The sequence below is a fragment of the Podarcis erhardii genome (genome assembly GCF_964252035.2).
Source record: "Podarcis erhardii genome assembly, chromosome: 3".
Taxonomy (NCBI): Eukaryota; Metazoa; Chordata; class Lepidosauria; order Squamata; family Lacertidae; genus Podarcis; species Podarcis erhardii.
In genome coordinates this window covers 80,205,503-80,231,939 of record NC_138507.1, presented here as the reverse complement: position 1 = coordinate 80,231,939, position 26,437 = coordinate 80,205,503, and the positions used below count along the sequence as shown (strand labels likewise).

Here is a 26,437-nt window from a genome sequence, read left to right as displayed (position 1 = left end):
ATGGAAGCAACCCTTGTTGAGAGACTTCTGGCTTTGGGACAACATGGTCTACTTGCTGTTGATAGGCTGAGCATTGCTCCAATGGAGCAAAAATTAGGTCTAAGTATTCTTCTAAACAGCCTGCAAATGACATTTTACAAACAGCCTCTACCACCTAAGCAAAGATATTATAACATAATATAATATAATATAATAATTACACGCACACTAGAATGGGCTCTCAGATCTTTCACTGCATGAAAAGGCTCTCCATTACCTCTGCCATGAACAACTAAAAACACCATCAGACCTTAGTGGGTGTTGTATTCACATAGTGTAATAAGTGTAAATACAGATCACTTGCTTTCCATATATTTCCTGCTGCTGGGGTCTGTGCATGTTGCATACATTTGGACAGATTTATGGGGCTGAAATAAAGCTAGGCAGCAATGAATATAAAAGTTTACATCTTTAATAAACACATTTAACTAGCCCATTAATGCCTTGTTGAACGTCTATGTGATTCACCAAGTGTGACAGCATAAATGCTGCTTCTATAGATACTTTGCCATCAGGCATGTAATTATTTGTTTCCTTAAAAAGAAAAGAGAGGATAATGCTTACTGTGGGTGACATTCTCCTCCTCCTCAATGGGGATGTTTCAGTCTCTTTTTCTTCTTGTTGTCGTAATAAAGCTTTAAGTTGATTAACTGTAAAAAATCAGCAAGGTACATTATAAATAGTGCCATTGTAAATGGAAACAAAACCCGAAAATGTAAGTTTCAAACCTGCATGGTTGTGCTGTAGCTCCTGCCAAGCTTTATTCTCACTCTCATTAGAATCTGTATTAGAAAATAACTGAGCACCTTCTCCCATTGCCAGATCTTTTTCACCGAAGGCATACTTCAATTGAGCGTAGCTTTTAGTAGCGCGGTCTGTGAACAGCAGCATTATAATCATAATTATATAGACATTCCTTGATGTTCTAACATATGTAATGAGACTGACCATTAGAACCCTAAGGAAATTTGCAAACATACAACAACCATAGAAGAAACCAACATGAATAACTAAGGAAGAGAAAAATACTAGAATAAAAAGAGCATATTTCCAATAGTAATATACAACTATACAGGATATATATATTGCTTAAATAGCTCATAATATGATTAGGAAAATAGGTGGGTTTACATTTTTTGTATTTTATTACACCAGTATATTATAAATATATATTTCCCCCACAAAACAGTTATAAACTTGCCTTCCTTCTCTTACTCTAAACATGGTATGTCCTGGATCTTCAGCAAATAAACAGAGAAATCCCACCTTGGGGGGGGTCGTCTTCCTAGAAAAAGCTCAACAACTTTTGGGGTGTCCTGGTTTGTACTTTTTGAAATATGGCGACCCTATAGAGTTGGGAAGAAATATTCTAACGCTAAAACCTAGTTTTGTGCCTATATGCTGAAGGAAGACTGAGTTCAACTGAATTTGGTTAGTGCAGAGGATTAAAATTCAAAGTACTTCAGAATTTTATGCAATGCAAATTTTAGGAATGTCTACTCAGAAATAATTCCAACTGAGTTCTGCTAAGTAGATATAGGATTACAGCACAGGTAGGTGTCCTTGAAGATGTTTGCTAATGCACCAGTGGCAACTATGAATCTTTGTTATTTTTTAAAAGGTATTCTCCCCCCCCCCCTTTTTTTGGTATGTGTGTGAAGTGTCATATATGCATCTTCCATGGCTCTGCAACAATAGCCAAATTATGCTTAGGAAGCCACTCTAGTTTAAAACCAGCAGCTCAATATTCCAAAGGACTCAGGAATATGGGTGGCTGGCTGCTTCATAAAATCTGCATCAATATCACACAGTTCAACCCAGCCTATATAATACCAAACTGGCATAATATAGCCAATCTACCGCCCACCTGTCTGACTTGCATCCATCTCATCTGCAAGCCCCAGTGGTTCCTCTACTGTGGAAGTCATTAGCAGTGTTGCAGGAACAAGTGGGAATTGGAACAGGAAATCAACAATCGCAGTGCCAGACCTGAGGAGCAGCCTCCAACAGTTGTGCTGTGCACTTGCAAAAAAAAAGAAACTTATTTTCTTGTTGGTGGTATGTCTTAGGTACTTCTGAGTGTCTACTCTGCATGGCCTTTGTTTTCTGCTTATATAAGAAAATGTGCGCTTTTTTGGGTTGGGGTTACTTATAATTGGATTCACTGAGGGTGCTAAAAACACTCACAAAGGTCAGTGAATGAAAATTCCATCACTGCTGTCATCAGCATAAAGTGCAATTTTGAACTCTTCAGTGCCATACTTGATACTAAGACATGTGATTATTATTTCATATGAGATTAGCTAAGGGTTCCAGAAAGAGTGCAAACAGCAGTGGACATAGCAGGCAGCCTTGCCAAGTACCTCATTCTAAGTTAGCATTACTTTTTTACAACCTCATGTTCCTGTAGCTTAATTAGATGAACTTTTGCCTAAAAACAAAATAAATGAACTGTCATTTCCAAATCTTTTGACAAAAGGTCACCCCAGAAGCATAGCAGATCTGGTGACAGTGGTCAAAGGGGGAACATTGAACACTTTTTAAAACTTAATTTATAAACTATCTATCAGTGCAAGACTCTAGTTGGGGTATTCAATTTAAGAACAATAAATACAACAAAAATTCCACATAAAAACATTGAAAGCATAGACAGCAATAAAATTCAATAGTGCTATAAAGATAGTACTGACACTTACTTTACAACATACTAAAAGGCCTGGGCAGATTTTTAAAAAAATCATCACAGACATCAAAGATGGTATTAGATGAGCTTCCCTAGGGACAGCATTGCAAATAGAAGTCACTACAAAACATATCCTCCCCGCCAGTCATCATCCACCTAACTTTAGATGGCAGGAAGTTTTTGCTAATGAACAAAATATTAAGCCAAGTTCATGTCAAAAAAGCCAGCCCTTCAAGTAGTGAGACCTCAAGCCATTTAAGGGTTTATGGGTAATAGTATGAACTTTTAAATAATGGGACCAGTTACCAGCACAGCTATTTAAGCATCAGCACAGTATGTTCCTCAAACTCAGTTCCAGTTAGCCTTGCATAATTGCATTGTGATAGTTCAGTGAAGAGGTTACAAGAAAGGATCACAACTGATGCACCAAGCAAAATTGGTGTACCACAGATGCCATTGGCATCTCCAGTTCAAACAGTGGATCTACTGGTACCCTAAGTAGTAAACCTGCTCTTTTACAGCAAGGGTACTCAAATGCAATTCTTGATTTCTGTTTGAATCTAAAGCCACAGCTATGAGAAGCAAAGCCCTTTTAGGGTGCTTTGATCCCCTGCATCATAGGCTCAGGTTCTGTATGTGTGTAAATAAACCACATATCATAATGACACAGACCCTGGAATCTCATACTGCTCATAAATTGGAGTAGCATATTACAGTTTAAAATCCTACTGTATCTAACATAGGAGATTACAACTGCTATAACATGCAGGGAAAAACCTTCAGCAATTCTTCAAGTAATCCGTGGGGGAAACAGTTTGGGACCACTCATTTAGAGGAAGTGCAACACTATCCAAACAGATTGAACACCACCTTCCTGGTTGACTTTTGGTTCCAAACATTCAATACTTCCTGTGTATCACTTGGGTGTGATAAAGAGAACAGAGATGATGTCATACTGTACAGATGGTACAGATGACCTCATTCAGTGGTTGAATTTAGATGTTAAATAGTGTGTGGGGCAGGGAGGGGGGGACAACATTAATATAATGAAGTCAAGCAGTTGGCTCCCACTTGCAGTCCATCTACTGAAATCATCCAAGCAGGAGCAAAACTTCTGAAGGGAACCACCACCACTTGTTGCCTCCCAATTCCCAATCTGGTCAGCCTGTATAAGCCACCATTGTCAGTGGTATCAAAAGCAGGACAGAGGTTCAGGAGAATCAGCAGGTCACACACCTCCTACTGAACTATCTGTGTCAAAGCCAGACCAAAAAAGAATTAAGAAAATCAGTTTCATTGAAGAGTGGGTGCAACTTGCACAGCAACCACCAATAACCTTCCTCAATAAAAAGGCATTTATCAGAAGGGAGACCCTGAAGAGCCTTTAAGGAGCCTCCAGGACATGGGAGAGTCTCACATAAGGGCAGAGGGGTCAGGATATGGAGTATACAGAGTGGGAAGAGGTGTCACCTCGATAAAAAACAAAACAAAAAACAAAATGCACCAGTGAACCCAAGGCAGACCAAATACCCGACAGCTGGCAGTTGCAGTTTTGGCGAATCCGCTACTTTTTTCAGCCTGATGCACACAGTTCTACGGGCTTGGCTTGGTGCACATTTCTAAAGACGCATCCCTAAAGCGCTGCAAGGCGCATCTGTCGGTGCTGAGCAGCACTGAGGGGGGCGACAGGAGTTCATGGGGGGGGGTCTGAAAGGAGGACCCGCGAGCCAAACCTGCCTTCCCGCCTCTCGCTCTCTCACCGTGCAGGCTTTGCTGACACCGCTCCAGAGACTCCGCCAAGCCCGACTCCCCTCCGGCCTCCCTCATGGAGGGAGAGTAACTCGGCGAGCTTCCCCAGTCGGGTCTCGGGCTACACGCCGCCGCTCTTTCCGTGGCTCCGACAGACTCCTGCATTGGGAGGCGCGTGAGGGAAACCTTTTTCTAGGCTTTCCCCGGTGGCTCTCGGTCGCTGTAGTCCAGCCTTGCTCCTACTACCGCTCAACAGTATGGGAAAGCTGAACGCGGAGGGACTACAACTCCCAGGATGGGGAGCGGCGCGCTTCCGACGCCTCTCACGAGGAAGCTCGTTGCTAGACAACCAAGCAACGGTCTTTTTCTAGGTCCCGCTTGGTGACGGAGGAGGAGGGCGAGGAGGCGCTGCCCAGGCCGGCCACGAAGCTGGCGAAAGGCGGAAACGACATCTCCCCCTGAGGCAGACGGGAAGCCCCGCCGCCTCGCGCGGCGCTAAAGAAGCAGAAAGCGTTCCAGCCCCCCCTGCCCGGCATGCAACGCGCCATTACTATGGCGTTACGCCCACAAGGCTTTGCCGCAGGTGCTTCTGGGAGTTGTAGTTGTTTCGCACCACAACAACGTAGAACAATACGTCTGTGGCTGCCAGCGGTACCACAATAGCTGCGTTCATCCTCGTTTGAGGTCGTGCGCACAATACACCCCCCCCTCAACCCAACCGCGCGCTCGGGCGCGTTTTTTACTCTTCGCTCACGCCCACCGCAGAAGCAAGGCGTGTGCAGCGATCGCACAGGGCAAAATATGATGTTTCTCGTCTCATTAACGTATCCTCCAAACTCTACATTTCTATTTCCCAATGGAGAGGAGACTATTATTATCAATTATTATTATTATTATTATCCCCATTGTCTGGAACAGGACGCCTGCGCAGTGCGAGCCTGCTCGCTGGGAAGCGCGCATGCGCAGTGGTTCCGTTCTGAGGCGCTGCAAATCCATTCTTTTCATTTCCCCTCCCCCCTCCTCCCTCCTCCTCTCTCGCTCTCTCTCCGCGCTGGCGAGCTGAGGCGGCGCCTGCGCAATAGCTTCCCCCTGTTCCGCGCCGTTAGCCGCTATATGCTGGGAATAACGTTCGAGCGGTTGCTTACACAGCCAGAGCGGCACTGAGAGGCGGGGAGTCCGCGAGCGCCCTTCCCCTCCTCCTCCTCCTCCTCCCTCCGCGTCCTCCTCTCTGTGGAGAAGATGGTGGGCCTGTGAGCCAGCGCTTTTGCCTTTCCCAAGCGGGGTGAGTGATGCTGCGGGCGGGGGGACCCCTCCGCCCGAGCGCCGCGGCGCCTTCCCTTCCCCCGGCCGGGGATGGAGCCCTAAATGCGGCGCCTTGTATGCCTCCCGCTCCGCCTGCTGCCCTCGCCCTCCTCCTCAGGGGAGGCGGGTGCCTCGCATGCCCCTCAGTGACACGGGCTCTTTTCCGAGCCCTTCTTCCAATGCTTTCTGCTATTCCTGCCCGCTGAGCATTGTCCCTCTGGGACTCACTCCACAGAGGAGGCTGCGGCTCTTGCACGGAGGCGAGGGGTGGGGGTTGCAATGGCCCAGATTGGATACAGATGGAGCTACTAAAACCACCGTTTCCTCTTTCCTCCCCTTCCTCCTGCAAGATAACAAACCTTCCCCCCGGGCGCTCTCTCCAGTGGGGTGGAGGCTTCGAGCCCCTTCTCCTCTCGTCAGCTCGCATACGCTTCTGCGTGGAAAACATGTCTAGAAGGGGCGTGAGTGCAGCTTCTTTGCTTTGTGCCTTTTCTTCTGGGATCGGTTTCCTTCTTTCTCTCTCTCCCCCCTCCCTCCCTTTCCACTGTGGATTCTCATCTGTCCATTTGCTTCCGATTCGTTTTACGGGCCCTCGTTTAGGAAACGACAACAACGACAAAAACCATCTGGCCGATAAATAGAAAAGGCGTTTGTGTGCAATAGTAGTAGTAGTAGTAATACTAATACTAATAATTATTAGTAATAATAATAATAATTTGAAGCTTCTCTTTTTCAGCCTGGCATGCAGCTCTGATTGTAAGCAGCCTTTATCTAAAACGAGGCATGGATTTACATTTCTATGCACATTTTCTCCCCCCTCCCTTCTGCTGATGTTCCTTCTGATAATTGTTTTGTGAATTCGTTTCCGTTGTGGTCTTCTGTGTATGAAAAGGATCCCTAGGGAAATGCATATGGCTTCTCGAAAACTAAACAGACCGGAAAGTAACGGCCTTTTGTCGAAGGCATCATTGCAAGTCATTCATTTTGTGCACGAGTGAGATATGTGTAGTCATAGCAGCTTTCTTGGAAGTGAAATGGATTGGTTACAAAGGCAATAAAAATCTTAGCCTGGTTTTCAAATATTCAGTTTTTTGTGAAAGAGGAAGCTGACTGGACTGAAAACCATATGACAGCTCTACAGATGAGCCTTCTTTTGTGATCTCATCCACTCATTGCTTGGAGCCTGATGCTAGAAATGGGGAAGGGAAGAGGAGTGTTTCTGCTCAAAATTGTGTTCTGGTGCATTTATGATTCACTTAATCTAGTTAGTCTCCAGGATCAGGCATGATGTTGCTTCAGCATCTGATCAGGAAATTGTTAAATACATTAAAAATGGGCTGTAACTGTTCAGAATATGATACTTGCATGCAGTCATTGAATTGTAAATAAGTTGCTGTTTGAGCTACTTGTTAGCTTTTAAACAAATTTTAAGCAAGTGCTTCCAACAATATTGTGTATAACCAAAGCAAGTACAATATGCTGATAAAAACAAAACAGAACTTCAGAGCAACCAGACAATGTGTTATCTAAAATGGAATCCCTTGGATTCAGTTGTTTTCACATTCATTAAGTGCAAAAGATATTCTTAATAAAATATTTATTTGAAGCAATGCACTCAAGTTCCTAAACTATGACTAGGATTGTGCCGATCTGGTGTATCACATTGGTACTACTCTGCACTTGAAAAGGGTATTCTAAGGCAATGAATTATATTTAACATAAGATTATTTATATACATCTGTTAAACAACTTGGTTGTTGTTTTGGACACTCTGGCCAGACTGGTGTGTGTGGTCCAGCAACAAAATTCAACAGTGGTTGAATAATTTGTACCATGGGTGCTGATAGAATAGCAGCTGCTTCACTTTCTCACTAGTAGTCTCTTACTTTAGAATACTTCATCTTCATGGAACTTTAAAAGGTCTCATAGTTCATAAAGTCTCCTTTTTTTGAGGGGTAGAGAGAATGTCTGTAAATATAGTGTAATTAGCATAAATCTTTGTTTTAGCTAAATGATTTTGAAGCTCTTGTTCTGTTTTGAGATCTGGAGCTCCCTAATTTCCTACAATGTGCACAAACAATGTTGTCATTTTCTTTCCTCCCTTTCCTTTACACTTTATATATTAACCTTATCACCTTGTCTCTGCTGTACTTCTTTTATTTAAATGCCTGTGTGACTTTACATATTCCCATTTTTGTCTCGGAGAATGGTAGAGAGCAGCTCCACACTAAAAAGGCTGATATCTGTATCCCTTTTTTAAATTCTACCTTCATGACTATCACAACTATTACAGTGGTACCTCGGGTTACATACGCTTCAGGTTACAGACTCCGCTAACCCAAAAATAGTGCTTCAGGTTAAGAACTTTGCTTCAGGATGAGAACAGAAATCGTGCTCCGGCGGCAGCAGGAGGCCCCATTAGCTAAAGTGGTGCTTCAGGTTAAGAATAGTTTCAGGTTAAGTACGGACCTCCGGAACCAATTAAGTACTTAACCCGAGGTACCACTGTACTATTCTTAATATATGTTTGTGGTAAATAGCATTTTATACTTGTAAGTAGGTTCTGATTGGCTCAAATCAAGGCCCAGTGCTTGAGTATTAATGTGTTTTGAGTGACAGGTCTTACATTTGCCTTTCAATGAACAAGTACTTAAAACTAAGAATCCGTACTGTGTATTAGTAATTTAGACTATACCCAAAGGTTTGTTTGCAGTGTTGATGATGAAGCCTCTGTTGAAGCTTTCCTAATGTCATAGAGGGGTGAGGTGGTTAGAAAATATGTTTGCCAGTAACTGAGTTGCTCAAACCTTGGAGGGTCATAGAAAGCAAAAGAGGCTTGCAAAGGCAGGGAATTCCACAGGCAGGGTACTACAGCTGAGAAATCACCCACCCTTAGACTTTACCCATTGGCAGAACCTAAGATCACCCTCAGATAGCAAGACTGGCAAATGCCAGGAAAGACAAAACTCTTCTGACAAGTATTTGTCCTCCAAGCCATTTAGGGTTTTAAAAGTAAATCACGGCACCTTATATGTGACTCAAAAATGAATGGGTGGCATGCAGATCACAGATTATAGGTGTAATATATGACGCTAAAAGGCATAAGTTTACCAGGGCATGAATCTTGTGGCAAGACTTTCCCGGTCCAAGAATCGTTGTTGGACGTCCATCTGGCCCCTTGAGCGCCCAGTGACAAAGATGGATCCAGAAATACTCCCAGACTATGCAGATGTTTCAAGGGGAGTGCATTCTCATCCAGAACAGCCAGTCTACCAATCAGAGGAACTTGTCAGCTCCTCACCAACAGAGCCTCTGCCTTATTTGCACCCAGCTTCACTTTATTGGTCCTCATCTAGCCCATTATCATCCCCAAACAGTGGTTTTAGTAAGATACAGGATGGTGTCTCTTGGACCCTGGACACTGGTGATTTTCTAGTCTCTCAGTCCTATAAGAAGCCTACAGTTATAAATATAATACATTAATTATAGTGTCATTTATAATCTTAGAAGTTAGATCCCCAAATGGTTCTCTCACTGTTAACATGGTGTTTAATAGATAGCTATGATTCATGTTTCACTTTTATGTTTATTGTTTGATATATATGTGTATTAAATACTAATTCTCTTTTTAAAAAGAAAATACTGGAGGAATTCAGTGTTGTTCTAATGTTCTCATTCCGTCAGGACAAGCATTTTGGCTTGCCTGACAGACCAATCGCCCCCCCCCCCCCGGTGTGCTGTTCCATGAGTTCTCAAGATCCCACTTGAGACAATTTCAGGGAGCGAGGAAGGTGGATGATTTCCGCTGATGGGATTCATAAGTTGAATCCCACCCACTGAAAATAATTGAAATATTAAAGTCTTTTTAAAACAAGCAAATCCCCCACCCTGCTTACTACAATCCTGTAAGGTATACATACTACTGACATTAGTATAGTACAATCTGATTTTGAGTGTTATTCTTAAGATTTCCATATTCAAAGGTATTTTGCCACTGAATACCAGATGCTGAGAAACAAGAATGGGGGAGTGGCTGTTGTTTCATGCATTTCTTCTGTATTTCATGGAGCATCTGCTTGGCCTCTGTGGAAAACATGATACTGCAGTTTATGGGTCTTTTGGTTTGATCCAGAAGGCTTGCTGTTATGCTCACCCCTACCCAGTGAATTCATAGTTGAGCTGAAATTTGAGCTGGGACTTCCCAGGTCATAGCTCATGCTTGCAATCACTGTGCTATATTAACTCTTCATAAATGTTACCAGCACTCTGATAAAATTTCAAGACTCCAACAGAATTAGAGAGCTTGAAGAAATCAGATCAAAATTAGTCCAGACCTGCATGTCAAAAACAGCCTCAGAAGAAGAATTTCTCCTGCTGAAACACATCTGCCTAAGCAGTTGTTTCCAGGGTTTTATTATTATTATTCGGCCAGATATTATAGCAAGGCATAATTTGTGATAAACAAATGGTAATGGTCATTGCTTTGCCTCTTGAGATCACTGTAGCCAGAGATGGGAATGCTGAACAGACAAGCAGCTCTTAATTCCATGGTTTGGAGTTGTTTTATTTTATTTCAACAATTTATATACCAACACCCTAAGTCTCTAAGTGATGTACAGTAATGTTACAGATTATACGATAAAGATAAAATCAATTAAAATTAACCATGAAATCAGAAAAAAATGCTTAAAGTGCCTGTTGAAATCTTCACCAAGGACTGAAAGTTCAAATGAGTGGTGTCTCATCTGATTTTAGCTGGGAGGGAGTTCCATAGAAATGGTCCCATATCACTGAGCACACAGCTCCTGGTGAGCATGAGCCATAGAGGACCACCAACAGTGACTCACACAAAGACCACAGTGATCGGCCTGGAATATAAGGGAGCAGGTGATCACATCATGGTTTCCCTTTTTTTACTATAGTTTTATGCAACACCCACCAATGAACAATCTCCGGGTAATGCACTGTTTGTAAAGTGGGACCATTTTGTATTACAATTTTGGCAGTGTAGTTTTCAATCCCTTTCTTAACGATCCCTAACACAGAATTCTCCCTTACCATATTTTAAATTTTCTTCATGTTACACATTTTGTCTTACTGTGAATGTGCCTATTACTGTGGTTTTGCATATGGTGTACACAATAAAGAGTGTAATAGCTGGAAATATATATCCAAGCTTTACCATATCTTCTCTTTCCAGTCTTTGCAATATCATACCCTTTGGATAATGAGAGGTTCAGAGAAAGTTTATTGTAGCTTGAATTTGAGCAGAAAGAATTCATTGCCAGAATTAGCTAAACCTCTGCATGTGTGTATGTGTCCATGTCCATATATGTGTGTGACAACTGTCACTTTTTGGGAATCCAAACAATGAGTGGTTGTACTACCTGCTTAATAGATTACTTACTTCAACTTCGCTGGTAATATATCTCTCAACAAACAAACCAAGACACCATCAGTCTTTAGCCTGCTCTCATTACAAAGAAATAGACCCTAAAAAGAGGCCACTCCCTGAAACCTGCCACTTAGGAAGCCAGTTATGAGCTATTTTTCATAAAAATGCTGATATTGCACAATATATTCTCTTTCAAAGCTGTTGCCTTCATGCTCTCATCTACCATGTTCAGGGAAGTTTTTAATATTTAACACTGTATTGTTTTTAATACTTGATTGGGAGCCGCCCAGAGTGGCTGGGGAGACTCAGCCAGATGGGCGGGGTATAAATAAATTATTATTATTATTATTATTATTATTACCCACGTCACACTATTTATCTTCTAGGAGTATATATCATTTACATTTCTCCCTCAGTAGTTATCAAGTAGTTGATAAATATTTCCTGTCATAACAGTTGCACAACCTGTGATTCAGGTCTTGTGCACAGGTGATGGCCTTCTTAGGATGGTTTTATGATTGCATTCAACATGCTTTCAATTATTTTCATCTTCTATAGCTGTGTTACATTAATGGGCCATTCATTGCCGACTTAACAACTTTCGATATAACCTTATCCGTTCTTTCCAATAAACTGCTACATATATTGATTTTGCAGTGTGATCAATTCAGGCTTATAGTCAAGCTGCCAAAAAAAAAACTTCATTCAGTGTAGGAACTGTCTTTCAGTAGGAACTGTCTCCTACTAGGAAGAATGATTACCTTTGGGCAAATATATTTGTAAAAATATTTCTGATTTTTTATTTTTTTTTGTATTAGCCAAAAAATTGATTATACAGTTTGAAGAGAGAACTTGAGGCACAGATAATGCCTTCTGTTAAATGTATTCTTCATTGTTGATGGCTATTTTGCAACCAGAATGGTATCATTTGCTTAAATACTAGAAAATAGTGTTATGGCATCCTGCAAATTAACCATTTAAAGAGTGGGTATAAGGAAAACCATGATGTGAGTGCCTCTGCTGTGTTTGCAATTATTTTGATATTTTGAAAAAAGCAAATTTAAAATTATGTTTATAAATGGACATCTTGTATTTTCATTTGTTAGTGTCGTATTAATATTTTCTTTAAGGTAGTTATAAGGCAAATTTTAAATTCAAGTAAATACATTACCTTCATTTAAAATTCAGCAGAAATACTAGAGGTTTATTTCTTAAGCATACTGTTCTATGTGCGTCACTTAGCATGTTTCATTTTACTTATATTTAGTAAACAAACCTAAAAACTTTGCAAGTTTGAAAGTCAGATGTCTAATATCCTATTTGCAGTTGGCATCTGTTCTCTGTTAATGAATTTGTGAAATAGAAAAATTTCCATGTGAAAAGAAAGTACTGGGATTTATTTATTTATTACCTGCCCTTCACTCTAAAGTCCCAGGGTGGGTTACAGCATTAAAAAATATATTAAAAACAGCTTGATAAATTTTCTGTCCCACATCACTGGTGGGACTGATTTTTAATTTTGTTTCACATCATTTTTAGTATATTTGAGGACCTCCAAGAAAGACACCATTCTATGTGGTCAGAAATGCTTTCATATAAATATCAGAATTTAGGGTCCTGGTTCCAGAAACAGCCACTGTTTAGGGAAAGTTCTGGGATGTTGGCAAAGAGGGCAGCAGTCTTTTGTTTGTAAAGAATAAGGGAGCGGGGCATCAGCAGTTAAACATAGTTTCTGCTTTTGAGTTGATGTAATTGTGGTCTGGACTTCCTTTCTAATTCTGGTGGTCTTGTATGGGGGACAATAAAGAAGTTTTGTGTCTCTGGCTCAAATTGGACTGTAAAATAGTTGTTTAAGCTTCTGCTTAATGGTCTGACCCTTTAAGCTTCAGTACCTTCTTCAATTAGTTTATTATGAATACTAGCTAGAAGGCTTATTGGTAGGCATAAAGGAAACCTATTTATTAATCATATCCCATGCTTTGTAGGCGAAGCAATGACCAGAACATAGAAAAAAAGGGCTGTCTTTTGCTCAACCCAACAGACTACAACATCTATAATACAATGATATATCACTTGGTAAAACACCTCCCTCACATTTTTAAAAAAAAATTCAGGTGTTCAAATTTGAGATTAGATCAGCTTTGAAATCTGAGTAATATTCTCCAAAACTGGGATGTCTTGGCTGATTTCTGAGCTTTGAGAATTTGATCTTAGACACACACATTGAACAGTCACAGATTATTTGCAAGCCTCACAGATATTTGGCCAGGTGAAGCATTTTGGGCAAATAGACTGTGCTTGCAAAAGAAAACTGCTGGTGGAGGAGGAGTTAACCCCACAGTAGATTTATTGGAGAGCAGGGCTGCAGTGCTCAGCACTTCCTTGAGGTGAGTCTTACAAGCTCTCGAAGCTTGTATCTGGGCCAAAGCCAAGAAAATATGGCATGGGGTATCAGATGTGTCTGGTTCAGTTAAGCATTGGGGTTCTACACCTACAACGTGAGAAGGGTTTTGATGCCTGATTATCCTCTTCTTCTTGGTCTTGGGGCCTTCAGAGAAAGAAGTAAAGAATACCAATCATAGTTGGGATAAGGTAAGGTAAATCAGGACCCTGGGCAGCTCCCAGTGGGCCCTGCTGGCTGTTCTTGAGAAGGTGTCTGAACAAAGGCTTGGAATCATCTGAAGCCTTGATAAGACTGGCAGATCTTCCCGTGGTTCTGCCTCCCCTGTGAGAGCTGTTTGCAATTTCTTAAGCGCCCGTATTCTATTCTTCAGTTACACACTCATGCATTAATGTGGAGCAGGAGTGGGTGACGCTTCAGGAGAATAATTGTTAGGACTTCAAGGGTTATGTAAGAGCCACATCTTCAGACCAAGGCAGTGTAGAAGTAGGTGCTATGGGGTGGCTGGTGCATCATCTCAATTATTCAATTATAGATTGTCCATACTGTCCAGGGTACTTGGTGTGGGAATTTAAAAAACCCAAATAAATCTGTGTCAGGTGGGTTGAGGCCAATGCATATCAGATAAACTGGAAGGGAAATGAAAGAAAAGAACCTCAAAATAAATTCAAAAACACTGTTCCTATATTACTGAGGAATATTAGTGGATACATGCATTTGGTGCAAAAGAAATTAAGTTATGAAAATCCCTGTATATTTGTTTAATTTGATAGAAGAAACATAATCTAGTCCTGTCAATGAGAGATCAGGTGGAAATGTACCTTGGGCAATTGGAAGAAAGCTTATTATGCCATTGCATGGCACGACGTGCATGCAGTAATCTGATTACCTTTAGATGCAGTAGCATATAAGTGGATGAAAAGAATTAAAGACATAATCTTGACCTTACGAACTTTCTATGTATTACTGATGAAAGTGATATCCATTCTAAGGTGTTTTCAGTATTATTGAGATAAGTATTTCAGGTAAGGTAAATCAGGGAAAGTTGGATATACTGTGAACTCATATCAGCCTACAAGGTGAAAAATATTCGTAATGGCAAACTAACAGGGTATGTGAGATTTTGCTGGTGATTAATATTGATACTTTTTTATTTAGATAGATATAAATTATTTGGCAAACAAGCTAGTAATAAGTAACAAATCTGTGTTGCATAACTAGAATTTACATAGTTATGAACGGTATTATTTTAAGTTTCCTATCTGCTTGTGCAAGTACCAAATTCTGCTTTGAAGAAGTGATCAGAGATTATCCATGAACTAAAATTAGTTTTCAAATTGAGCATGATCTTTATTTCAAAAAATTGACATCAAGGCCCGAGAGAAGCATGATGAATTTAGGCAGTTATAATGAGTTTGCAAGATCATGCATCCTTACCATTTCTATCTCCCCCTTTCTATGTATACTTGTTTTGGTAATAGTAACACACATGCATACCACAGAACTGAATTAAGGCAGTGCATGAATTAGCAACTAGCTGACCAGGTTGGGTAGTGGGATTAGCTGCAATCCCTTGGCCTTTTGGTCCCTAAATCCCAAATAATGTGTATGCATGTATCAGGTCTAAATCTTAGGTGCCTCTTCCTTTTATGTTCACTTTCATTTATCTCAAGATGCAGATCTACAAATTAAGGCTTTTTAAAAATCAGGTCTTGAATAATTTAGGCAGAGCTGAGAATGCAATAGGCTTTGAGTTGGTCTTAAGAGATGAAATGGGATACATTTAAATAATTGGTCAATGATGAAGTCTTTGTCATGAGAGCAGTAAACAAAAGGAGATGTCAACTATAATTGAAAAAAAACCAGATACTTCAAAACAGATGTCGGGTGTGTTCTCATATGCTCTCAGTGTGCGTTACAATTCAAGAAATGGGCTAGTGTTAAAATTTGCCTTGAGAAGAGTCTTTTTCTGAACTACTTCGTAAAAGAAATATGCATTCTTACTCAGTACTTGCATCAGCTAAATATTGCCTAATATAATAAAAACTCATAAACATGTTTCTCCCTCACTCCTGCCTTTCTAGATAGTTGTGCTGGCATGTGATTCAAATTGGAACAGATCTGCAATTGTGTAAGTTTTGTTGAAGCTAGTCATTACCAGCAAGGGCTGCACACCAGTCAAACTGAAGGGTAGTCAGTTTATGGGTCATTATTAGAAGCAGTCAAATATACCCAGAATACTCTGTGGGTAACAGTTTACCTATTTTTATTTAGATATCGCCATGCTTTTATGTTTGCCCCTGACTGCTGTAGGGCTAGAGACAAGCTGTCTTCTGCCATTTGTTACCTAGGGCAGGAGTGAAGACAGCTTGCTTGCTAGCTTTGCTCAGTCATGAGCAAAGGTACTCTCCTGACTATAATTGTAGGTATCTCCAAACAAGAGCATAAGCAATCATCAGTGACTCGGGCCATTGTCTATAATGCATAGAGTGCTGGACTAGGATTATGGAGACCGAGATTCAAATTTTCATATAGCCATAAAGTTGATTAGGTGACATTTAGCTTAGCCTATTTCACATGTTTCAAGGCTAGGTAGAACTTGATCTTTGGTGAGGGACCTAAATGTTGCTTCTGCTGGACCAAATGCTCCAAAGTAATAGGAGCAGCTGCTTGACACTAAGTCATCTGTCTTCAAGGCTTGTGGACTTTTGATCATGTGTATTTGTGTTGGGAGTGGGGTAATTGCTGTTTCTAACCCACAGCCACAACCAAGGGCATATTCTGTGGCAGTGTTTTCATATTTTAATAATTTCATTGATAATATTTAGCTCAGTTATTGGCAGGCAGAGAAACTGTTCTTTCCAAACTGGGTTACACCCACAGAATATGGAGTTAAAGTTCTGAATTATGTGGATTCTATTCGTAGCTTTGCAGCTATTGCATCATCTGTTTGACACACTTTTGAACAGAATAATTTATGTACAAAGCAGATAAAGAATGTAATTCCCAAAGCTGTAAAAACAGTGCAACTCTCTTCAAATGAAAACTGCAGTACATGCCAAAATATAACACTTTTTTATTAGGTTAGTACATTCCATTAAAAGTGTGCATGCATTGATGTTAGGTATTTAAATTCAGTGTGATGTCACCTTCATTTTTATGTTACTGTTTCTATCAGGGAACCAAATACAGCCCTTTTAGGAATTTTCAATTTTCTGTAGAGTGACAACAGTGGTCCATCTAGTATTTTCCTTGCAATGTATGTTTGGGCTTGATAATTGGTAATGGACTCGACTCTTCCATTAAAACCTACTTGGCAGAACTGGGAAAAGCTTTTCAGCCCAAGGACAAAAAAGTGGGCAGAACAATGGATATGACACCTACCTTTGTACAGTAGACTACATTTCAGTCACAGGGTTTTATATATAACAAACCTGGCTTGCCAACAGTGGGGTTGCTGCTGGGTGAGGAGGTTGGTGCCGTACATGCATGGTAGTGGAGCCAATCCAGCACTCCTGCACCTATGCCCAAACAGTGTGCACACACATGCCCATCCATGTGTGCTAGAAGCATGTGCTAGAAGAATGAGCACAGTTTCAGGACACATTCCAGCCAGGAAAAATAACTACAAGGCACACCTGGGAGGAGTGTGGAGGAGTGTGTCCTAGGTGTGGTCTGGGGAGGGTTCAAGTGCCTTATAGACAACCGCATTCAGCCCCAGATCCTGAGATTCCCCACCTGTTCTATGGTTCAGTCTTACTGAACAGGTGTGGATTGGACCACAAGTACCACTGTGACCTACTTAATCGTAAATATGCATAGGATTGTGTTCTTGGTTTCTCATTCAACCAGCTTTTATACAGTAGGTTGATAAGAGTTCTTAAAAGACGTTTAAAATATGTATCTGGGTTGCAAATCTGTCACTATTCTGCCAGTTTGCTTACTGCTAGGTGTAGCAGTAAAGTTTGAGTCTGCTGTCAGCCTTTTATCTCTGCAAGTGCTACCTAAAGCTACTATGACTGTCAGAAACAAAAAATATACAAACCCTTCTCAGGAGTTTTAATTTATTCTGTTCATCAACAGTTGCTTCAGTGCTCTGATTAATCAGTCCTGACCTAGTTGTTTCTGTTTGTTTGTTTGTTTGTTTGTTTTGAAAAACCTTCCTGTTCAATCTCAATCTATAATGTTATTTGGATTTACATTTTTAAATTTAATATGTTTCACTGCTAGTTGTATTTTTATCAGTAGTTTTGTAATCTTGCCAATCGCTAAAAGTATAGTATGCTTGTTTGTGTTTTTCCAGATCTTTTAGATTCTGCTCTATTTTAAGTCAAAGCACAATATTTGTTTCAAAATCCATAGTAGGAGAATACCTTTATTAGGTCAACCAAAATGCCATACAGTAGCGAGCAAGATTTTGAGCAGTCCCAAAATCAGGCTAGGTAGTAAGCAAAACACATGGGCCCCTGTAGCAACAGTGTAGCATGTGGCACACTTCAGTTCAGGGTTAATGTCATTTCATTCCATATCATTCCTACTATACTAACTTTCCTCCCTACCCCATTCAAAACTCAGCATTGCATGCTGACTGAGCCTGATCGGTTCTCATGGGCCTGTTTCAATGATTTGTATATGATTTTGGTGGATACTGTGGGGTAGATGTACTTGTACCCAATCCTACCTATATAAAAACATTGAATTTTCTCATTGATGTCTATGGCAGCACTCTCTTCCGTCTCTGCATCAATTTGTAAATGACCTACCTTGATAATTAGAGAGATCAGTCTTCACTCTCTCTTTTTTAAACAAACTTCATTGAAAATTTTAAAGCAGTTCTAAACTCTTGAAATCTAGATGTGTCTTCCCTCCCTCTCTAGCCACTTTGTTCCATTTCCCCTAACAGAACTCATAGTGTACAAAATAAAGGGGTGCCGTAATCTTTTTCTGGCTTGGCTTTGCCTTTGTAGTCACAACATTGTTAGTCAATTTCTCAAGTAAGGCAGCATTCCAAAATTTTCTCTCATCAGTAAGCATTCTATGACATTGAGTTTGTACAGAGCTATTTTTGGGTTTCCTTCCTTAGGTCTTTCCCCTAAAGATTTTTGGAGTTTTGGCAAACCTTGGGACTATCCCAAGTGTACTGATACCTCTCTCGTGTGTGAGTGGTAGCATTTTAATTGTATCCTCAAGAGCATGAGAAGTCTTGAAGCAGAAATCATTACTTGAAATAAATTTTGCCATATGTTGTTAAAACATCCTATGCTTACTGAAAACCAATGATCAATTTTTTTACAGCCTTGTAAAGCTACTGAACTTCTTTCATTCATCCCTGTAAATTGAATAAATCTATAAGGAGAAACTGTCTCATGTTTATGCATGCCACCTACACCCACACAACAATAAGAAATTTGAGCTATGATCTAGCTATGATGTTCACAATTAGAGATGGGAAGGTCTGGGGGTGGGGGACAGAAAAATTGGGAGGGGGAAACCCAGGTTTCTGGTCCCCCTCCCCCCAATTTTTCTGCTCCCCCCCGGCCCTCCCATCTCTAGTCACAGTGCAATAGTGTGTATGTGGGGGGGGGGATGTGTACATTTTTCATGTACCATATTTATGTACATGTATTGGGCAGCTGTGATTGATAGCAGCAGACTCCCAATGTGTGATACATGGAAAAATAGATGGGTGTCCTTCACATATGATGGTGTGCATGTTTATTTCCTTGCATCTGTGTATGAAAAGGTAGTTTGTGAAGCTATCCATATAGCTGATATAAATCTGAAAATTGTGTGTTAGTTGTGTTGTCCAGCTTCTCTGTGTTGGAAAATATAGAAACCCTATTAGGAACAAGAACTGAAGATAAAAATAACTATAAAATATTTCTCTCTTTATCTGTTTCTTATTGCAGGATGACGTAGCCTTGTGAGGATTTATCAGCTAAGCAGAAAATGAGCTTAACATCTTGGTTTTTGGTGAGCAGTGGAGGCACCCGTCATAGGCTGCCACGAGAGATGATTTTTGTGGGAAGAGATGACTGTGAGCTGATGTTGCAGGTAATTGTGTCAGTTCTCCCAACTGTGAAATGCTGGAAGTTGGGATTTTATACCCTTGATACATATTTCTTTTTGAGGATTATATTTTGAAATGTTAAGTGTTTTGCTGCTCCAGTCTTAACCTCTAATAAATTAATCTTTCTTCCACACTGTGGAGCAGGATTGTAGTGACTGCATAGTATTAGTTTGCTTCAGTTAGTGGACCTGTGCACACGGCATGAGTCTGACATGTGGCTGAGTAATAAACATGTAGACCTATAGACCATTCTGATCATGAAGTGAGAACATAACCTCTCTTTCTGTCTACAGAGTTAGCCTTCAGACAAGCAGGAAATTGGGTAGCAATATGAGAATATTTGAGTTACATTATAGTTGTGAATTAATTCCTGATTAAAGTTTGAGGCTCATAGAAATGTAAAGGTCTAGAAAAAATCAGGATTAAGCCCTTTCCCCCATTTTTTAATTTCCTCAAGTCCTGAAATAGAAAAAAATGAAATCTGAAAACACTTTTTTAAAATAATGAAACACTTTGCTCTAAAAAGTAATTTTGTTAACACAGTAGCAAGTTCCAGAACAGTACATATATTAATTTTGTAGCAGTATGGAGACTAGCAGATATATTGTATCTTAAGCATTTGTCGAATAGAAACCTTTTCAAAGCCTTTGAACTAGAGCAGGCATTAGCAAACTCGGCCCTCCAGAAGTTTTGGGACTACAACTCCCATCATCCCTGACCACTGGTCCTATTAGCTAGGGATGATGGGAGTTGTAGTCCCAAAACATCTGGAGGGCCGAGTTTGCCTATGCCTGAACTAGAGACTGTAGGCTACACATCTGTTTGTCTGTAAAATGCAGCAATGCTCTTTGTTATACAGTGGTACCTCTAGTTATGAACTTAATTCGTTCCAGAGGTCTTCACCTGAAACTGTTTTTAACTAGAGGTGTGCTTTCGCTAATGGGGCCTCTTGCTGCTGCTGTGCCACTGGCACACAATTTCTGTTCTCATCCTGGGGCAAAGTTCTCAACTCGAGGTAACTCTTCCAGGTTAGTGGAGTAACCTGAAGCGTTTGTAACCTGAGGCATTTGTAACTCGAGGTACCACTGTATATCCAGTACACACTGCTGCAGATCTGTTTGTTCCAAATTTCAAAACAAATTAGTAGTGCTATAGACATGGCTTCAATGTTTGATTGGATTATTGGAATAACTTGTCGTCCGGAAGCTTTGCAAGGAGATCTAGGCTAATGGTAGTTCCGGAAGTGCAACTCTTCAATTCATGGAGCAGGTACCCTGGCTGCCACCCTTCATGTTCCTAGTACTATTTAAATGTTTCCCCCCAAAAAATTTTTTTTGAGGGAAGCATAGGAAAATAGCATTTTTCCATGACTTCAAAACTGAATCTTTTTACATCTTAGTTCACATGTTTTGTGAAATAAAGTTGGCTACCTCTTAAATGTTTAAAGTACAACATGCTCTGTATTAAAATCACCTCTGTACTAAAAGCATCTTTGTAGCTTTTATAATTATGATTCACCATCTAAGTAAGGCATCAAAAGCAGTGTTCCATAGCAAGCATTTACCTACATCTGAGTGTCTTTGACAAAGAAATATAAATTATTAATATGGATAAATAGCTGTAAAAATCTTAAGTGACCAGTCTCTGCTGGAATGTTAAAATTAGGCTAGGCAGCTGTGTAGGCTACTGGAAAGTCTAGTAGTACTGCACTCAGTGAACACAAGCAGCCACCATCAGTGTAGCGCAGTGTAGTCTGAGTAACTCGCAGCAATCAATCTGTCTGATCTATAGGTGGCTAGATACTCAAGCAGATTTGTGCTGTTGCCAGTTAAACACATCTTTTCAGGTAGGCACTTACAGTCTTAGAATTATAAAGTAAGAATCCCATTTTCTAATTTCTCTAAATTATTGAATCACTGATAGACCCTCGTACCTACGGGACCGCCTCTCCTGGTATGTCCCACGGAGGACCTTACGGTCTTCAAATAAAAACATCTTGGAGGTCCCAGGCCACAGGAAGGTAAGGCTGGCCTCAACCAGAGCCAGGGGTTTTTTGGCCATGGCCCCAATCTGGTGGAACGCTCTGTCACAAGAGACTAGGGCCCTGCGGGACTTGACATCTTTCTTCAGGGCCTGCAAGACAGAGCTGTTCCAGCAGGCCTTTGGCCAAGGCACAGTCTGACCCTCTCCTTCTGTAATCCTCATAGAACTCTAGCCCAGTGGTTGCCATTAATTTGACTCTGAATTGATTTTAGAATGATTTTAGAATGTATTTCAATTAATTGATTGTGATTTTATGTAAACTGTGTTATTTTTACTGTTGTTAGCCGCTCTGAGCCCGGCTTCGGCTGGGGAGGGGGGGATATAAATAAATTATTATTATTATTATTATTATTATTATTATTATTATTTACACTTCATAGAGGTATTCAGCTATGTCCAGATCAGAGGGATGGTACTCTAGTCAGCCGCTTAGTGCTAAGTAACTTAGTCATGACTGATAGATCTCTGTTGAGGGTATTTCAGATTCAAAGTTTGTTTCTCAGAACAGTTGCCGTGTACTACTCTCTGTGTTGGAATCTCAGCCAGGTTCAGACAATCAATTTAATATACTGAAATATGAACAAGCTTCTTAGCCTTTACTTTTTTGAGCATTACCTGATGTTTTCATACAAGTAATTTGACACAGAACTGGTTCAGATGAGATGAACTTAATAAGCCAAGATATGAACAAACATTTTCCATGTGCACCTTGTTTCCCCTTTTGCAGCATGAGCAAACAAGGAAGTCTTCACTTTCCTTTTTTCATCCAATTTGGGAAACTGAGGGTATTTAATATCCTGTCTTGGTCTGAAGCTGGCAACCAAAGTTTTACAGTTTGATGAGATAAGCTGTGATTAATCATATGCTTCCTGGTTAATCATGGCTCATAAGAGCAGAGAAACAAAGGGGCTGTGCACATGTGATAAAGGCTTGCTCATATCTCAGGTTATGGGAATCTTCAAAATTTGGAGGTTAGACTACTGTTAAGGATGTTGGACAAGGTCTCCAAATTTGTTCCAATATGGTACTCCAAATTAACACCAGCAGGGTAAAAATTCTGGTTTAGTTACTGATTTTTTTTTTAAAAAAAAATTAGTATGTTCAGTTCATCTGCATAGCTGGGAGAATAAGAGGAAGCAAGTTCACATTACCCTTTTCACTACATGCTATACTGATGAGAACACTATTTAGAGTGTATTCTTGATTTTCTGTTTGATAATTTATTGCCCACAAACCTGTTTCCATTACTATTCAAGGTTATTACACAACAAATATTTCCTATTTTCTACTGAGTTATCTATTTTAAAAGAACAGCTAGCTATAGAATTATTCCTTCCAGATCTGACCATTTTCACTGTTTTGCTGAGCTTCCTGATAGTCACACTACCTCTCTGCAGATTATGCAAATCTCAGCCTTTAAAATAAACAGCTTTTCTAGTAATTGTCACTGTCAGCTGTTTTTGAACAATTCCACTGGCTTTTATTTTTAGCCCCTGTATCAGGTTAAATTTCCCTTCTCTAACCTTAAAAGCCCTTCACAACATTAGTCTCATAACTTTTTCCTAGTAGCTTCATGGTGTCCTTTGAAACAACTAGGATTTATTAATTCCTTACTTTAATGCGTATTTATATTAATACAAATTACAATGTTATATTATCTTCTAAATATTTCAGTCACGTAGTGTGGACAAGCAACATGCTGTAGTCAACTATGATGCCTCTACTGATGAACACTTGGTGAAGGATTTAGGCAGTCTGAATGGGGTAAGATAAACTTGACGGTTCTGTTTTCAGGATGTAGTTCAGCTTTAACAATTTAGAGAGCTCTGAACAAATATTTGTGATTACTTTGTTATGGAGACTTAAGTTGAAAGAAATGAAGAATCATTACTTTAAACACTATACCCTAATGGTATATTACAAATTGTGTGTGAAGCACCCCACAGTTTTTTTAGAAAGGCGGGGCTTAAACTTTAAGCAGATCTTTGACGTCCACATGGAGGCAGGAATCAGCAAAAAACACACACACCAAAAAAACCCCCCACCCCACCCACATTCCACTCACAGAATCATCCAGTTCATGGGGTTCTACCCTAGATCCAGTCTAACAAAATCATAAATGTCATGTATCTTTTGAGAAAGGTATCTTGCTATTGTGGGAACAGCTTTTATTAACACAGCAAGTTTATAGCATATTTCATTAGCAGATTCATTGTAAGTAATTCATGATAGGCCCAGGGCATGTTGGCATTAAATAAAGCCAGATCTCTGTATATTCACATATCCTTTCTGAATTTTTTATTGGGCAAGTGAGGTTGATTCTATAATATTTTCAGCAATTGAATAGTGACATGTGGTACCGTGACTTTACAAGAAGAATTAGATTCACATTTAGAAGTTCATTACAGGTAGAAGGTATAATATGTTTCTTCTTTTTCCATCAGACATTTGTGAATGATGTTCGAATTCCAGAACAGACATACATCACTCTAAAACTTGATGATAAATTGAGATTTGGATATGATATCCTTTTTTAAAAGAAGGAGTTAGTGCTATGTTTGGCTTTTAAAAAAGTTCTTGTTCCTGAATTTACATATTAACAATTCTATTTAATTTTTTGGGTAAGCTGTTCTGGGTACTTGTGAAAGAGTGGGGTGTGAATGTAAGTACTGAATAACAATAATAAGAGAGTAGAGGTGCATTTCGGAATTCACAAACCAACTGGCAGAAAGAAATGGATTAAAAATCTTATCTCTGAAATGTTGAGATAACTAAAAACGAATTGTCATGGTTGTTAGTGTAGCAATATGTTAAGGCTTTACTGACAGAAGCCAGGTATACTTAAAGAGTTTTCCACATAGTCGTACAGATTTGCGAGGTTGTAGCCAACACTATGGTTCTGCTCATGCAACAGAACTTCCCCCTCTACTCTACCTTACAGTTGCTGCACAATAAAGAAGGTACTAAATTTATGAATATTGAGGGGACCTGGGGGGGGGAGCAAACAAGCAACTCTCAACTTTACCTGTTTTATGTTTCGAATCAAGCTAAGGTTTGGTTTGATGTCAAAATTAGGCAAATACCTAAAATGCTCTTATATTTTGCTGTTATGGGCATACATAGTCATTGGTTGACAGTAACTGGAATTATTTTGCTTATGCTAAACATTCACATCAAATAAATTTGCTAGCATAAATTAATGAAGAACAATATAATAGAATATTTATCAATGCAGTCCCTTTAATTCATAAATAGAAACAATGTCATTCTAAAACTTGGAGGTTGCAAGCAATATTTTGCTCCCCAAAACCTTATACTTATCATAAAATTTGAAGTTTCTAATGGACTTGGACAAATATCACTAAATTTCCTTATCACATCGTACATACTAATCTTTTTACTGTAGTCCGAGGAGAGATGAGAGTTCCTGAAGAAGCCCTTAAGGTATGCATTTTCTGTCACTTTTAACTCTTGATAGCTCTCTGCTCATTCTATCTATATGCATGTTTGGTTCTCTGAAGATTTATAGTTGGCATAAATGAAGATACACATAGGAAGGTGGTGGACAGAAGAGAAAAGGACCTCCATGAGAGGCAGACCAGATATGTTTCCTCAGGGTGTGAGGCTGAGAGAAGTGGGGGAAGCTCCCAGGTGAGAGCAGGGAGAGCTCACTCTTCTGTGGGTGAAATAAGGATTAATATATAATTGTGATAGAGGGCTTGGTATTACATGCAGATTTAGTTTTTCTTTCTTCTTCCTTCCTTTATTTTTCTTTTGGTTTGTTTCTTACCTCTTTTTTTTAGCTTGGTTTTTATTGTATCTTATGTTGAAAACACTCAATAAAAAGTAATAAAAAATATAAATAATAAATAAGTGCTTAAGGTAAAAATATATAGCCCGTATTTATTGTTTCTCGAGTTAGATTGCTGCACTCCTGAAACCTAATTCTCACTAAGCAGTAGCCCCCATGCAAGCATTTGGGGAGCTTGTGTGACTGCTGTTTGATTGCTGCTACTATGCTTGCAGTTTGAATGAACTAGTGCCTCCCTGTAGGTGCTTTTGCATGCCCTGAAGGAAATTCTCCCTACATCTACTCCACATTAGCAAACTGCACCTCCAGTCCATAGTAGGGAGGCTTTTTACCAAATTGTTCCCTGAACATTTCCTAGCAAGCAAAAATGAGTCATCATCACTTCATCCAACCAGCCCCCAAAGTAACTGCTGTTTTGCCTATTGTGTTAAATAGAGCTGGAAATGTTTGGGGGGTTACATTGCAGTCAGAAGTAAAAAAATTCCCAACAACATGTGTGTATGTGTGGGGAGACCCTAAAGTGTGAAATAGAAAATAGTAGTTTTATTTGGTTTCCTTTTCAAAGTTATTTCTGTTTCCCTGCATAAGTGTAACAACTATGTTAACCTCCTAAGATGAATTGTGTTTTCACAATAAATTTCTGGGTAGATATTAGTAATTTGGAGGTCCCTTTAAGTGTTTTTTTGTTTTGTTTTGTTTTTTGTAAAGCAGTAGCAAAGCTAGGGAAGTTGGTTTGAAAAGATGGGCTTGTCAGAGAGAAGGTGAGCAGGCAAAGGAGTCTGTTGTCAAGCAGGAAAGGAAGGAAGGCTACTTGTAGAAATGCACCAATCACAGTTTCTTAGCCCCGGGAACAATTTCATTTTCTAGCTACCCTTGCCTCATGCCTTCTTTTCTAGTTGCTTGTCAAGCAAGGGGCTGGGGTGTCAACACAAACAAGTATTACG

At 39.8% G+C, this 26,437-nt stretch overlaps 2 protein-coding genes across 11 annotated transcripts in view; one reads left to right on the top strand and one right to left on the bottom strand.

Moving 5' to 3' along the window:
- Positions 1–5,130, bottom strand: part of SDCCAG8 (SHH signaling and ciliogenesis regulator SDCCAG8) — a 90,981-nt gene extending 85,851 nt beyond the window's left edge. Inside the window, exons 1-3 of the mRNA XM_081856356.1 lie at positions 4,483–5,130; positions 768–914; positions 604–689 (exon numbers count right to left, since the gene is read on the bottom strand). Coding sequence (XP_081712482.1) covers positions 604–689; positions 768–914; positions 4,483–4,636 — 387 coding nt within the window. The 5' untranslated portion in view covers positions 4,637–5,130. The remainder of the gene's footprint in view (positions 1–603; positions 690–767; positions 915–4,482) is intronic.
- Positions 5,131–5,562: 432 nt separating this feature from the next.
- The window catches only part of CEP170 (centrosomal protein 170), a 73,453-nt gene continuing 52,578 nt past the window's right edge, over positions 5,563–26,437 (top strand). For 5 of the 10 annotated variants that reach the window (XM_081856340.1, XM_081856341.1, XM_081856339.1 and 2 more), the window contains exons 1-5: positions 5,564–5,753; positions 19,479–19,623; positions 23,357–23,446; positions 24,127–24,208; positions 25,071–25,126. In XM_081856340.1, coding sequence (XP_081712466.1) covers positions 19,519–19,623; positions 23,357–23,446; positions 24,127–24,208; positions 25,071–25,126 — 333 coding nt within the window. In that variant the 5' untranslated portion in view covers positions 5,564–5,753; positions 19,479–19,518. Of the gene's footprint in view, positions 5,754–6,128; positions 6,235–19,478; positions 19,624–23,356; positions 23,447–24,126; positions 24,209–25,070; positions 25,127–26,437 lie in introns of those variants that run through there. The other 5 variants (XM_081856333.1, XM_081856337.1, XM_081856336.1 and 2 more) reach the window with 3 other exon arrangements.